General features: G+C 40.2%; 3 protein-coding genes across 3 annotated transcripts; 1 reads left to right on the plus strand and 2 right to left on the minus strand.

Moving 5' to 3' along the window:
• Positions 1-175: 175 nt before the first annotated feature.
• Positions 176-2,237, minus strand: aatf (apoptosis antagonizing transcription factor). The gene has a single exon (XM_067597920.1). The coding sequence runs from the start codon at positions 2,182-2,184 to the stop codon at positions 535-537; it is 1,650 nt and encodes a 549-aa protein (XP_067454021.1). The 5' UTR covers positions 2,185-2,237; the 3' UTR covers positions 176-534.
• Positions 2,238-2,913: 676 nt separating this feature from the next.
• Positions 2,914-5,907, plus strand: magoh (mago homolog, exon junction complex subunit). Its single transcript, XM_067597924.1, has 5 exons — positions 2,914-3,100; positions 3,425-3,483; positions 4,855-4,965; positions 5,507-5,589; positions 5,684-5,907. Exons 1-5 carry the CDS (start codon positions 3,010-3,012, stop codon positions 5,781-5,783), a joined length of 444 nt encoding a protein of 147 aa, XP_067454025.1. The 5' UTR covers positions 2,914-3,009; the 3' UTR covers positions 5,784-5,907.
• Positions 5,908-6,055: 148 nt separating this feature from the next.
• Positions 6,056-11,072, minus strand: cpt2 (carnitine palmitoyltransferase 2). The gene is made up of 5 exons (XM_067597918.1): positions 10,596-11,072; positions 10,202-10,282; positions 9,995-10,101; positions 8,103-9,407; positions 6,056-6,926 (listed from the first exon to the last, which is right to left on the minus strand). The coding sequence occupies exons 1-5, from the start codon at positions 10,775-10,777 to the stop codon at positions 6,598-6,600; spliced, it is 2,004 nt and encodes a 667-aa protein (XP_067454019.1). The 5' UTR covers positions 10,778-11,072; the 3' UTR covers positions 6,056-6,597.
• Positions 11,073-15,770: the final 4,698 nt, after the last annotated feature.

The raw sequence follows: 15,770 nt of genomic DNA on the forward strand, positions 1-15,770 counted from the left end.
TTTTCAGCTAACTATAAAAGCAGTGTGGGGAAATAATAATTAGACCTTCATTACAGTATATTAAAAATAAAAACATTCTAAATTGTTCTCAAGTGTGTGATCAAAACTGGTTGATATGTAATGTCATAAGTCAATGTTAGGACACTCCACTACAGTTTAAAAAAAGGCCACACAATTAAACGTTAACACTTTACTTGAATCATGAGACTTAGTCACAGAGGACAAACAATACAGTATAAAATGTACAATACATGAACTGCTTTCCTCCTAGTCCACTGAACACTCAGTACACATTTGGTTTTGAGTGGAATTACGTACATATTACATTTGACCACAGATTGGTCAGTAGGCAAAGACATACTGAAAATATTACTCAGTATAAAAAGATATTTATTAAGGACTGTGTTTGCCCTCCGACCCATTTTATTCCCATCAAGTCAGAGCACCATAATTGTCCCGCTCAGTCAGGTATGTAAAGAAGGCACTTAGTTTACATCCCGGTATCTGCTCCACATGATGAACACCTCCCTGGTGTCACTCCCTGACTGTGGAGTTCTGACCAAAGAGGCCACGATACAGTTCGCTGCGTGCCTCGTCGCTCACTGAGCTGTGGTCAACAGGAGCCATGAAATTGACCAGTTTACTGTGGATGTGGAATCTGACTTTGCGTCCCTTGCTGGCCTTGGTGTCGACCTTCTTCTTGATCTTGCTGCGTAGTTTCTGGATGGCCAGCCACTGCTTCCCCATGGCCACCTGGTCATTGGGGTCGGCTGCGCTCGTCTTGCGCTCGATTAGCTCTCTCAGCAGCTGATGGTAGAAATCGTCGTCGTCAAATATGTCCTCATCCAGGTCTTTCAGATGTGCGTTTGCCTTCAGCTGCTGCTGCTCGACCTCCTCGCCCTCTGTGGAGACGCTCTCGGAGGTGAGAGCGGAGGCCTCTTTTTTCCCCAGCACTCTGTATTCTGTGCGTTTGGTCTGAGTGCGCCGCACCAGCCTCTCATTGTCCATCAGCACCTGCTCCACCTGGGTTAATATGTTCCTATCAAATGCCCCGAAACCCTTGGTGCTCTTGCCCATGGTCAGTCTGGTTTTGTCGTGCCACTTCTGCAGTGTGGCGTTGCAGTACGGCTGGAAGGAAGCTGAGCGTTTGGCCATGAAGTCCGGGTATTCAGCCATCTCCAGTTTTCGCTTGGCCGGTCCTCGCTCTTGCACAGACTCCTCTTCGCTCTCATCGCTGTTTATCTCCTCGTCTTCACTCTGGGCTCCTTCGGGCTTCCCCAGGGCGATGGCCTTCGTGTCTGCGTTCTGGTAAAGCAGCTCATCGTGCAGCTCCAGCAGGGATCTCTGCAGAGCCTTTAAAGCCTTGTGGGTGTTCTTGAGTGCCCCCGTGATCTCAGCTCCACCCTGCCTCTTGAACTCAGGGAACGTCTGCGGCTGTGGAAGCTGGTTGGTGGTCATCAGAGCTTTCTGGATTCTGATTCGGCCCTCCAGCAGTTGGTCCCACAGAGCCAGCTGGTTCTTCACAGCCTTCCCCTTCTCGACCTCCTCGTCCACTTTCTCTTTAGAAAACGTGCGGACGGCTCCCTCATCCTCACCGTCTTCCATCTCATCATCATCATCATCATCATCATCAGTGCCTTCATCTTCATCGCTGCCTTCATCCTCCTCACCACTGTCATCGTCATCTTCCTCACTCACTCCAAGGTCGTCCATGCCCTCTGTCAGTTTGTGAAAGTCCACTCCCTGAGGAAACGTGATGTCAACGCTCTTCATCTTAGATGCCAGTTTATCAGTGTCCTCTTCATCTTCAAAATCATCTTCTGCCTCTTCATCCCCTATAGAATCCTCCTCCTCATCTTCTTCTATGCTACCCTCGTCCTCCGCCTCATCATCATCATCATCATCATCTTCTTCTTCTGCACCAGATTCTTCATCATCCATCAGCAGCTGTTTACGAGAGATTTTCTTCCCCATGTACCTTCTGTCTGTCTCTGTGAGCAGAGCTGTGTTGTGCTTTCGCAGGGCACTGAGGCCGACATCATCATCATCGTCGTCGTCGTCCTCATGGGATCTCTCTGTGACTCTGGCTTTAGTCGCCTCGTCACCATCATCCTCTGGATCAGCGAATTTAGGCAAAGGATTCAACAACTCCTCAAGCTCCTGTGAAAACGAGCCTGCCATCATAAACGTTTCTAACAACCACACATGTGGTGAGCTCTGATCCGATCCTCGGTGCGGAAGATGATGACGTTATTAAAATGCGACAATGTTGTTGGTTTTTCCCTGCGCGACATCTTCCAGGCAGAATATTTTCTATGGCTGCTATGAATTCTGGTGTTTTTTTGCAATAACTTGCTGAACTAAATCTTTGTTAGAGGAACTATTACATTACAAGACCATAAACACTTATAGGGATTATTGGCAAAAACAGACAAAACAAACAGAAAAAAGCAGTAAAAATAAATATAGATAGAAACTATAACTATTTTAAAAAGTAAGTTAATGATAAATTAAGTACATGTAATTCAAAAAATGTAAATAATTTTACGACTGAAAAATTTAAATCAATAGACTCAAGTCACAAAATTATAAACTTAAGCAATTCTTTGACAATCCACGATGTTTTTTTAAAGAATGTCTTAAAAGCTTTTTCAACACAAAGCAGGGTTGTATTTGGAAAAACACTAAATCAGGTTGTTATGTTTGCCCAAAGTAAATTAATTTATATCAAATTGTTGATTTCAGTGTTGCTATAATGATCATATTTATTTTTGCTAAAAGAACATGTAGGGAAAATTTCGGGTGTAAAATTCTGGATGAATCTAAATTCATCGCAAAGGTATTACAATGTAGTACAATGTAAGAACTACCTGATAGACAAATATTTGGGCAACAAAATCTCATTGCTCCTTGTGAGCCTCTACGCATGCGTACACGTTTAGCGAGGCTACTCTCTTTAGCTGAGTTTTGTCCGCCGACTTCCCCGGCAAGACTCTCTGGAAATTGAAAATGTCAACAAGCGACTTCTATTTGAGATATTATGTCGGGCATAAGGGCAAGTTTGGGCACGAATTCCTGGAATTTGAATTCAGACCTGACGGTAAGTTTAATTTGTCGTTAATTTATGTTTTAGCTTTTCCTGTTTGAAAGCTAACATCGCCTGTGACTAGGCCGCAGCGGACCAAAGTGAGTTGATAACCGCCCAATTCTCTCGCTGGTTTACATTGTGTGAAAAATATAGTACGTTAAATGTAAGCTGAATATAGTCCGTAAAACTAATTTACTTTCAATGTGGTGCTTATTTACGTACAGTTAAATTAGATTATAAGCGCCATGTGGCCTGCAGGACTCCTAACTTCAGGGGTCTTTGGTTAAAGATGCATTGTTTTTAAGTTTCTGCTTCATACGGTTTATTTTCTTGCAGGTAAACTGAGGTATGCAAACAACAGCAACTACAAGAACGACGTCATGATCAGAAAAGAGGTAATATATGGTTACAACCACGAAACTTCCTGGAGGATCTGTGTTCCCAAACTTTTGTAGCATTGGCAGTCCATATTTCTGGCAAACGTTAATGTTTAAAGTCACTGTAATGCCACATGAGCACATAATGTTTTTGATTTAATGTTTAGATATCAACAATGTGACTATATTTTAAACATAACTGTTGGCTCATTCATTATCGTCATCATGATGGATAACTAAGCCAGTAGAGGGCTCTCTTCTTCACTTAAAGCAGGAGAAAACATTGAATATATCTTAATGATATGATAACCACTGTTACAGAGGGCACCTATTCTCAGTGATTTCTATATATCAGTAAATATGTTAGCTGCATAAGCTAAAGGGGACCAATTATGCTTTTCCTTGTTTTCAGACATATAAATAATGTCACAATGTCGGATGCTCATATTAAATCCGGTCAAAGTGTCAAATAATGAGGTAAACGTATATAGAAGTAATCCCTATTAGCAAAAAGCACAGGCTTCAGACTGCTCTGAATGCTCTGTTTCAAACAGTTTTTCTACTTTCAGCCCAAGTTGATGTCAATTTGTGACGGATTTCTTTAGAAGGTCATCTGCTCCACGCACAGTGTGCAAGTTCACTGCTCTGCTCCATTAACATTACAATGTCTTGCCATTGTTTTGGGGGTAGTCACACCGAGCCATGACTCCATTACACAGCAGAGCAAAGTAAAATAAGTAGTTTACCTGTTGGAGGTGTGCTGGTCATCTGCAGCTCTTCATCAAACATCATCATTACTGTGGCTGTTTCTGCGCATTTCTCCATTATTCCTCCCTGCATTATTTTTAACTGATCCGCCGAACAAAGAGCTTCAAATATCTCCATATGTTTTGACCTTTTTTTTTTTTAGCGCCACTATCAAAGCTCTGCTAATTCAGTGAGAAACATGTTTCACTTCCTGTAAATTCTTCACAATAAAAGTCTCCTGTTATTTAGTCGTTTAAAAGCTTTTTTAAATTTGAAACAGTAAAGCAAAAAATGTTTGGTTTGCATCAGGGGTACATTTACACAACTCTGACACATAAAGCTGGGCAATCAGAACAGAGTGGGCTCATTGGGAGGAGGGCCTTAAAGAAACAGGAGCTAATACTGCCTATTTGAGACAGAGGCTGGACTGATGGGCTGCATAAAGGACAATGTACGATAAATAAGGAGTTTTTTGGACTGTGATCATTCAGAGTTATTCTACTGTAGTCCCAGAATAAATTATAGAGCTGAAAATAATAGGTCCTCTTTAGTTTAGTTTATTCTAATCTGGTTGATCTGTGTGTCGTGACACTGAACACATCTAGAGGTCACTGAGTTCTTGTTTTCTGATCACCAACCCAGGCTTATGTACACAAGAGTGTGATGGAGGAGCTGAAGAGGATCATCGATGACAGCGAGATCACCAAGGAAGATGATGCACTGTGGCCGCCTCCTGACAGAGTTGGAAGACAGGTTTGTTCACCGACTCCATTCAGCATCACTGACCTGATTCATTTAGCCTGTTGACCCATTTAATCTTTCTGTCATTTCCTATCAGTCTGAGCTGTGAAGGTAACAGAGGGCTTTATTATTGGAGCAGAAATCCTGCATGCACAAATCAGGCCATATCTTGTCGCCATTGCTTACATCATCAAGCCCGTAGTGAAAACTTTGAATTTCTTTTATTCTGACCTAAATTTTAAAGATGCAGATGTTGCCCTTTTTTCCTCATGACTGCACTGCTACTATGGTCTTTTTAACAGGTGTAAAACCAGGAAAACACAGAACATTAAATCATCATCTTCATTTAAATAATTTCTTAAAAAAACTACTATTTATTTATAGCCTATTAGACATTTTAACTTGTTCACAAGTCATTTTTACCGTTTCTGTAATTTTGATTTTATTCCTGTATCTTTGTTTTTATTGTTTTGTGTTAAACACTTTGTAACATGCCCAAAAAAGGTATTACTCAAGCCTTAGGAACCACTTTTCTTTTTCTGTTGTTTCACAGGAGCTGGAGATTGTCATTGGGGACGAACACATTTCATTCACAACTTCCAAAATCGGCTCATTGATTGACGTCAACCAGTCAAAGTGAGTACTTGTCTCCAGCATTTGGGATAGTAGATATTTATCACTGACAAAAGGCCAAAACGACTCTAACTTTTAAAACTGCACTGTGTTTTAGGGATCCTGAGGGTCTTCGTGTGTTCTACTACCTGGTGCAAGATCTGAAATGTCTCGTCTTCAGTCTCATTGGTCTACACTTCAAGATCAAGCCAATCTAACATGTGGATTTTGTCATTCTAAGTGCTTTAGCTGATGTTTCTGTTGTACTACCGCATTTGTACATTTGCTTTTGGTTGAACTGTTTTTATTTTAAATAAAGGGTGAAAAAAAAAATCACAATGCTTTGTCTAAGCTATTCTAAGAAGGACATCACAGGTAACATTCAGTGACTAATGTAGTTCTAGTGTATAGTACGTAGTATAGTGAATAGTTTTAGTAATAATGCATTTTAATGGGAGGATTTTCTGGTACATATGAAAAATGTAGCAAATATAATTCAAGTTTTATTTCAAAATACATTCAACCACATGAATAAGGCGGTTAATGATAGAGAATGATGGCATCAAAGTTATTACAGTAATGATAAGAAATGCTCTGTGTGACGTGCAACAGTCTGATAAGGCACAGCGTCCGTCTCCGTACTATTGCAGAAAAGTTCTAAGTCTGAAAAAAGCTGCATAAATTATGTGAACAGCACCTTGAATCTGGGCTGTCACTGTATAACTTCTGTTACTCTGAAATTGAAAAGACAGCTAACATTTCACATTAGGCTACAGCTCACTGCACACTGTCAGAATGAACTTGCTGTAAAGTTCAGTCAAACTTCAGAGACTTGTGTCCTGGAAAGTCCGTAGATATAATCAGTTTAAGATGAAAACTGACAATTTTCCCATTATTGGTGTTAGTGTAGAAAATATATTATCTCACTTTAAGCATCTTTTCCCATAAGTATTAAATTATGAATGACTGCATTCACCTTCATGAAATAGTAAAACTATCATTTTCTCTTCAGTGATGACAAACGCTTGTCTTTTAACTGAGTTGTTTTCCTTCCAGGACAGCAAAAATGTCCTCTAAAGACTTATGGACACACTGCAGGAATTCGTGGACATTGCGAGCTGGGTAGGTGGACACATTACAGCCGATCCAGTCGTCGTGAACACCGTAGCCAACGCCAAACCCATCTGGCACCACCGGGGCAAAGCCACCAAGGTTCACAGCTGGACTGGTGAGAGTGCTAGTGGAGAGGATGTTGTGGTTGATGGCAGAATAAGCAGGGTCTGCGTACAGGCTGTGCAGAGCCTGACCCTTTGAGTTGGCCAGGTATCGCATGGCAAACAGGTGACGGTCAAAACCTTGACCTGGTGAGAGAAATGAAGGAAGTGGTTAGTGCAGCAGATCAAAGGGTGTGTGTGTGAGTGAGTTGAGACCATGGCTGTGTCCCTGATCCATACTACAAACTAATTTTAAGCAGGTTTCCAGTGTGCAGTTGGTTCACACTGTGGAGGAGGTTGTCACAGCTGGGAAAGACAGTGGATGGTGGTGAAACAGCTCCAGGAACACTTCAGAGCAAAAAACTACTCCATTTTTGGGAAAAAAAAATTGATTCCTCTCCTTTAGAGTTAATTGTTAGTGTCATTCTAGTTACAGTTTGATTGACTTTATATGGTGCATATATTGCATGTTGCCTGTTAATATTAAACAGTAAAGATTATTGATTTCTTGTATATTAGGTGCAGTTAGTATGTAGTATGGATTTGGGACACAGCTGATGTCTTAACTGGTGCAATTTTACCTCTTAGATTTCAAAAATAAAGGTTGCTCAATGCAGGTACCAGGAAGTGTTGGTGTGAAGCTTCCAACAGCTGGCAGTCAGTACAAGTATCAAAGATGGAAAACTTATTTTCCTAATCAGCTGTTTATTATGAGTGACAGGGTTGCAGTACCCCCAAGTTTTTTCTTTCTTATTAAGTCATGAACATTTTATATTATAGAGTAATACTAACAATGTTGAAGCCAAATTTTCAGTGGCTTTAAATATGGCACTTTATGTACCAAAAATTGATGTATCAGACAAAGCCTTGCTGTAGTAGTTTCCCACAAACAAAAAGAAAAGAAAAAAAACTGTGTCCAGAATCACTGCACATGCAGAATAAATGTGCAAATATGTTAAATAATCACAACTATTTGATTTAATTATAAAATATTGATAGTAAGATGAAAATGTAATATGATTAGTGGTTTCCATGTCTCAAGTAGTTCAGCTTGTACTCCATACAAATCTAGTTTGGGCGCTGGAGCTATGGCTGACTTAGATAGTTAATCCTGGACTGTCATTCCTGTTAATAAATCACCAAAGCATCTTGTCTTTGTACATAAAATGACATCAGGAATATGTTACAGTGTAATGAGTGCAAGAGGAAAAATGGCTTTATGGAGCCTTTTCAGAAACAAGCTCCAATTGTCTTTCAGTTGGACAGTATTTTGAATATTTCAGGGGATTTTAAAAACCAAATGTAGAAACGTCTTATACCCACCCATAGCTGCCTCCTTGGTGAGCTGCCCGTGATATTTCGAGCATTGATGGAGCATGGCCTTCAGTTGCTCCACACTGTGTTTCCCTGGCTGGCAGACGAAGGCGTGTGAACACTCTTTAGTGTGTATGGTGGCTGGACGGATGGTCTCTGTGCGGCCGTGCCTGAACGCTGCAGTGCTACACGACTCGTACGTGGCTACTGTCTGTCCATACTGCCTCAGGAAGCCCATTTGAAAAGCCAGTTGCACTATAGCATCTGGACTCAACTTGTTCTTCTTTAACTGCTCTTTCCCACCCTTCTTGAACTCCATAGCATCAATGGTCAGTTTTGATATAGCTGAGTCAAAGTTCTCTTTGGCTTTTGTGATGCCATTCTTCAGCTCGCCGTCCAGGTTGAACTGCAGTCTGCGCACAGCAGAGGCTGAATCCACAGCAGCTGGAGCAGAACCCGGGTGTACCAGCGGTTGCTCGGTTGTGTCTTTGAAGATCTCGTTCTGAAAGCGGAGCACAGCTACACCATCGCCCCAGGAGTGCTCAAAATTGATGGCTGCCTGTCCGTCTTTAGCTAGAATGATGCTGAAGGACTTGTCGTACCAGCGGTTGCAGCCGTCGCCGTGCAGCATGTTGTGGGAGATGTGAATATGGTCCTTCATGTTCTCATCATCCAGGCAGAGACAGAAAAGTGCACTGTCCACCATCCGTAAATCCTCTGCGTTTCCAGCCGCTAACAGCTTGTCCCTCAGCCCGGCCCACACATCCCTGTTCTCACTGGTCAGCACCCCGAGAGGGAAGGCAGGCGCTGGCGTCGGGTCGGACAAAATGTGCTTCAAGTGGGACTGGATCTCTGCAGGCTTCACCAGATTCCCATCCCTGTCCACTATGTCAAACACATACATGTTGCCTTTCCTCATAACCAGGAGATGTCGGCCTTTCTCATCGGTGAACAGTTCATCTCGCCCGCGCTTGGGAATTCGAGTTGAGTTGAAGAGGCGAAAGTACTGAGACATGTCCAGGGGGTAAGCATTCACCATGTAGGCTCCATACCAAGACAGCGAGGACGGGACCCAGCGGATGAGATTTTTGAAGCCGTCTGTGTCGCTCTTTGCCGGGTTAAGGTGGAAAACCTCTGGCTCCAGTACTCCAGCTCGCAGAGTTTTCATGAAACGCACTGCTGAACACACCATGTTGGTCGCCCGCACAAGCTGGTCATTGTACTCGGTCTTAGGGTCGGGGTTGAAGGACATGAAGGGGTTGAAGTTCAGCACCACAGAGTCACGTGCAGAAAGATACATATCAAACCATGGCGCTGAAAGCAAAGAAGACAAGATTCATTTGTGTCTGCATGCATTCAAGATGCTCAGTTTCATGTTGATGCAGAATTTAAAGATCCCCTCCTCACATGTATTAAAACAATCGTGTGTGTATGATGTGGTTCTCACAGAAAAAAAAGTATAATTACCAAGTAAAATCCTTAAAATGACATCACTCATTCTCCCTCATTAAAAAAATCCAGAATCTATAAATATGTAAATATTGTTAATCTAAAGTTTAACTGCTGAACACAAGATGTCTCCTACTTCATTGTAAGGTCCATTCTCAGTCTTTGTGCACTGAAGGCTTCATGTTTCCACATCAGACTTATATAAGTTGAACATTGGACCATAATTGGCTTCAAAACTAGTGGTGATGTCACAAATCATGCTCAAAGACCCGCCCCTAAAAACTAGGTTTTTTAACAAGCACAGAGAAACTTTCCACTTTCAAACAGATGAATGTGAAAACAGACTGCACATACATGATTCTGCACAGTGAAGCTCAAATATCTGACTGTAGGAACAAGAAGAAAATAACATTTTTGACTGGAGGGGGACTTTAACATAATGGCACACTCACCTGAGATGTAGCTTGTGTGCTTATTGTTTTTGTCCTGAGCTACCAGTTCCTCATGCAGCTGTTTCCCCACACCGTTCTGGAAATCCTCTGCAAGTTTCTCTGTTGTTCTGAGGGCACACAAAAAAACATTGTTGCAAGATTTAATCTGTTAGTTCTGGTTGCAAAGGACCAAATAATGAAATCAAAAGGTCCTAGTCATGAACCTACCTGAACTGCTCATCATCCAAAAGCGGCCTCTGAGCAGCTAAATACCTCCTGATAGTATCCTCCAGTTTTGGTACGGGTAACCTAAACAATTCACAAAATGTAAAATCAGAGAGAAGGTATTTCAGCTGTCCAGTACATGACGTTAGTCACGTGATGCCCCCTAGTGGCCATCGAGCTAATACAAACAATGCACTTTCACCTAGATTCATCTAAAAGCTTGATGGGTCACCTTCCTTCAAATTAAACACCTTACTACATCATATAACTCTTCAAATGTCATTTAGATTCATATTAGACCACTTTAATGTTATGAATTCAAACATCATATTAGAGTAATGTCGAAAAAATGTGCATGACAAAATGAGCATGACAAAATTCAGAATGATCTCCTTACCTGGGTAAACTCTTCTGGTAATGCATCGATGGAACGACGCTTCGGTGCAAATACTCGGATGAAGAGCCTGTTTTGCTGCTGTAGTTCCGCTTATCGATCCCCAAAGCAGTCGCTCTTAAATGAATCAGAGCTCCAGGTTTCCTCAGAGAGGCGACGCATTGCATTGAGAGCAGTTTCGACATGGTACTAGCAAGCAAACTGGATACCTGGTGGAGCTGTACTGACGTTTAGCACACCGGACAGTTAAGGCTACCGTGATGCAAAAAATAGTCAGTGTCAAATTGCCCTTCTAGCTGACCTGTTTGTTTCCGAACTGTTTCTCTTGAGATAAAAAGGTGACTCACACAGAAAACCCTCTTCTGACTTGTTGCAAACACAATGAAGTGTTACGTTAGATATCCGTTAGAGTAAAAACACACACTTGAATACACTGAATTGACAACAGGAAGTCTAACCGGCTATACTGGCCACGTGACATGCCGCATTCATGTTTTATAGTGTGAATGGGAGAAGTGGAGAAGGTCCCTGTGTTCATCATAATACATCCATGATGTTTACAGACTGCGAGCGTTCACATCACAGCTCAAGAAGGCTTTGTAATTACAGAGTTGGTCGAGTGAGGGTTAAAAATACTGTGCATGGTCAATATAACACATATCCAGTAAATGTGGGTTTGATTTCCTTCAACAACGGACTTTTGCCGATGTGAGGCGTACCTATTTACGTGATTTCCAAACACTTCCGTATTATGTAGCGACAAGTCGGACATTTCGGACAATTTTAGAGGCTTTCTTGTCGCAATTACGACTTCTATGTTGAGAGGAACGCTTTTTATAAGTTAGTATTCGTAATTACGATAACTGTCATAAGACGTGAACGCGGCATCAGTCCACAGCTACAGACTGTATATCTATATAGGGGAGACCAGGGACAGTTGTAACATAAGACGGTTGTAACACCTTGAATTCCTCCAATCAGAAACAAGCTACAGTGATTACACTCACTCTGCACACGCTCAGTTAGATTGTCTTCTTGCTTGCAAAAAAGGAGCCACATTTGAAACTTCTGGAGAAAGTTACCACCAAAAGTGTTTTTTTGAGGTAAAAATGTAACTTTTCAATCAGATGTATTTTTTTGGATACTGTCCTGAGATCAAATGTCCAGGAATCCAAACAAGTATTATTAAAATCACTGTTTTGTAAGCTACAAATAAAAATGGCTAACATGTAGCAGTCAAGCTAGTTCACATGAGGTGAAAACATGGCTGGTGATACTGGGATGGTTGTAACACCTTGTTACAACTGTCCCTGAATCAGATTTCATTAATATTTTAAAAACCTAAAGGTCTACATAAACTAGATAGATAGATAGATAGATAGATAGATAGATAGATAGCAAATTAAATGCAAAATGTCATAAAATGACATGCTATGTTAATGATAATCAGTTGCATGCTAATAGTCAGTGGAAACATGTGTTTGCTTACAGCATGCTAAATATCAGAAAGAGGAAGACAGACAGGGGAGTCCCACTTCCTTTGCTGGAGACGGCTTCAGATAGCATTAAACAGGGCAAATCATTCAGGGCAGTGGCCAAATCATACGTCATTTGCCATGTGACCCTATACTGAATGTTGTCCTCAAACTAATCCATTTTGATTTCATGATTAAACTTTCTGAGGATGTGTGTTCTACTCATTAAATAACTTTCTTGCATTATAATTTGATGGCTTCCCCTCTTTTTTGTCATGTAGTGTGAAAAAGGGTATTCATTAATTTTTAAAAAAAGAAATGAATAGTTACAGTAACATGAATAATAAATAATCTTTTTCATTTTGAGTATATGATTGATTAATTATGTATATTTTTGACATGTTACAACCATCCCTGGCATGTGTTACAACTGCCCCAGTGTACAGAGACAGTTGTAACAGTGGAGTGACTGTATTTAAATCAATTTTGCAACCTGTACATATTTCATAAACCACTTAAATACATTGTTTCAGTAGTTGACACATTGCAGTTTATAATATAGCAAATGGACTGTTCCATTTCCAATGGTTTTTGATTTATTGGGAAAAATCACAAAAAGTGTTACAACTGTCCCTTGTCTCCCCTATATACATATACAATATATATATTTATATAAATATATATTTATATACAGCACTGCTCTGAGGTGACAGTCTTTCAACTACGTCTTGAGAGATAAGACAAAACAACAGTTTTTCATCTTTATTGTAATTTTTAAACATGTTACTACAACATAGACTTTAACAGTAAAATATGCATTTTAATATCACAGACACAAGGGATCAATATTACAATGTAGTAAAAGAACTACAATAAAATGAATATACAATTGTAATAAAAAAAATACATACATCACAATAAAATAAACGAAAATGAAATGAAGCTAGTACCAGAACCTGAAAAATAAATAGACTTGTTCCAGATATATCAGATTCGGCATAACTGTAGGTTGAAGTAGCAAGATACTGCAATACATAAATGTCAAAGATATGTTTGAGGTGGTTTATAAACAGTATTACTATTACATAGCCTGTCCACCAGAGAGCCCTTACAAGTTTGACTGACAACTGTCACATTCAGTACATATCTTTTAATATATCTAATAATTCAGCCTAAAAAATCCAGTATGGGTCAGGCTTTACAGTACAAACAACACACATTCAAGCATTCATGACCCAGACTAAATAAAATGACATCTGTGTTAACATCATTATATGGGTGAAACGTATGCCTTTTATCACATGTGAAACATTGCCTTGTGTATCATCGCAGTGTAAAAAGGTGCCTAATTCAACTTGATTTAACTCATAACTCACTTTCATTCAAAATGCAACCATGATTACCCCTTAGGTGTGAAATATTTCACAGAGGCAGGGGGTTCCCTTTGCACAGATGTGAGCTAAAAGAGTAGGTAATTTCTCCATAAATATTGTCCCATTATTATAATTCAACTCACCTTTCTGTCATTGTTTAGCCTACTACATCACAACCTCCTCAAGCAAGGCTTACTGGGACGGAACTACATATAAATCACCTGTTATGAACCTTATTTCACATACAGGTTTCAAGTTTAACAAGTCAGGTTTAAGTTAGTTACTTCTGACTATTTATTGCACCAGTTATTTTACAATAACTTTGCAAATGCTGTTTTATATAATTCTTCAAGTTCAGGCAGTATCCAATAGGACTATGTGCTAACATAGCACATGTAAAATCTGAAACATACTGTATAACACTTAAAAAGCACATTTCCAAGCTCAAACCTTAACATTTACCAACATTTTGCGATGCATTGTGTAGAAAAAAGGCGAACTTTGGCTGATGGCACACTGTGAACTATCTACAGTATTTTCAACCTGTTATTATTTAGCTTTCAGGCCAGCAGAGTGCAGTGTGCTCCTGATTAGTGGCTGTCAAGTTCACCAAGCTGTGTGGTGAGCTCAAACTCCACACATGGACTACAAAAAAAAAAAAAAGCCCAGACTGAATCATATAGCATGACAGCATGCCTTTCCCGTGGCTTGGCAAGCGTTCAGCCTATCATAGTGATGAGTGAGAGGGCGATTTGGGTGCTTGGTCTTGAGCCCTCCCCCCACGCACCAGCTTCTGCCTGCCACTATCCGATGAACCCCCCCTCACTGCTCTAGAAAAGCATTGAGGGTGACAGTTCACCGCTTCCATTAGACTGATGAGATTTTCTCATGTTTGCCTCCTCTCATGCTGTGTACATTAAATGCGGTGTCATTTGCTGACCTGCCCTCTTTGAATAGCCTACAGCATATAGACACTTGCATCCTGCACATTGAAATGTTCTCTGATTGTATGACATCAAAAAAGTACTCTCACCAACACACCTGTCACCATATCTTCGACTTGTGTATCAAATTGACATCAGAAATGTTATATCTTGGCTTTTGATCGGCTACAAGCAAAAATGTTATGCACATGTTGTCTGTGAGCTTATCTCTCTATAACACCATCATATTTCTCAGCGCCTATCATGTTGAAATCAAAGGTGCAATTGCACAGACTTTGGCAAGAAGCCTTAAGTGTTGAAGTCTGACAATCTGTCTGTGTGTATTTGGAACGGGATTATGGAGAAACAGGAATAAACATCCTCTTGTACAAACACCATCAAGCCTCTGTCCACAACCAAGGCAGACAAAGACCACTGAGGATTCTGTGGTTGCGATAGTAATAATTTAATGTTCTCTTGTATATCTTATTGGGTATTTACCAGTTGTGCAAGATTTATGTGATAGGATATCTTTAAAACCTTGGAAGCAAGGATAGCCATGCAAACCTTATGTTATGTCATTTCTGAAAGGCAGACAACACAATAACCCGCCCCCCAGTTTCCACTTGTCCTCTAGGCTAGGATAATACAGTTCATAAACTAGTGTGCATGGGAAGTATTTTATGCTTCATTTTACCCAAAAATTTAACTTGACGTTCATCTTTTTGGCTGTGAAATGAGCACAGAAATCAATATCCAAAATGGAGTTGGTACCTCTCAAGTCTCTTTAGGTACCAGTGTGTTTGCAAGAAAAAATCAATGAGCACTTGTGTAATCCATCAATGTTACTATCCAAGTCTATATTTTTATCTATTAAAGATCCCCTCCAGACATGTACTAAGATATATAAAAATACTCTGCTTGGAACAATAATAACCTCATGAAATTCCTTAAAATGATATCTACTCCTTCTCCCTCATCAAAAAAAACACAGAATCTATGAATATTTGAATGTATTTGATCTCAGAAGTTTAACTGCTGGACACAAGATTTACTGTAAAGTCCATTCTCAGTGTTTGTGCACCGGAGGCGTCAACTTTCCACATCACAATTGTGTAAATTGAATATTGGACCAGTATTGGCTTTGAAACTAGTTGTGATGTCACAAATCATCCTCATAGGCCTGTCCCTTAAAATTAGATTTTCAACAAGCACAGAGGAACTTTCTACTTTCAGCAGATGAATGTGAAAACACCCTTTACATGTCAAACTCTGCACATACTTCATTCTGAACAGTGAAGCTCAAACATTTCAACTGAAGTAACAAGAAGAAAAACATGTTTTTTAGTGGAGAGTAACTTTAATGTTTTTTTCATTACGACTATGGGCAGGATTGATTTGAACAGC

The sequence above is a fragment of the Thunnus thynnus genome, chromosome 8 (assembly GCF_963924715.1).
Source record: "Thunnus thynnus chromosome 8, fThuThy2.1, whole genome shotgun sequence".
In the NCBI taxonomy this organism is placed as follows: domain Eukaryota; kingdom Metazoa; phylum Chordata; class Actinopteri; order Scombriformes; family Scombridae; genus Thunnus; species Thunnus thynnus.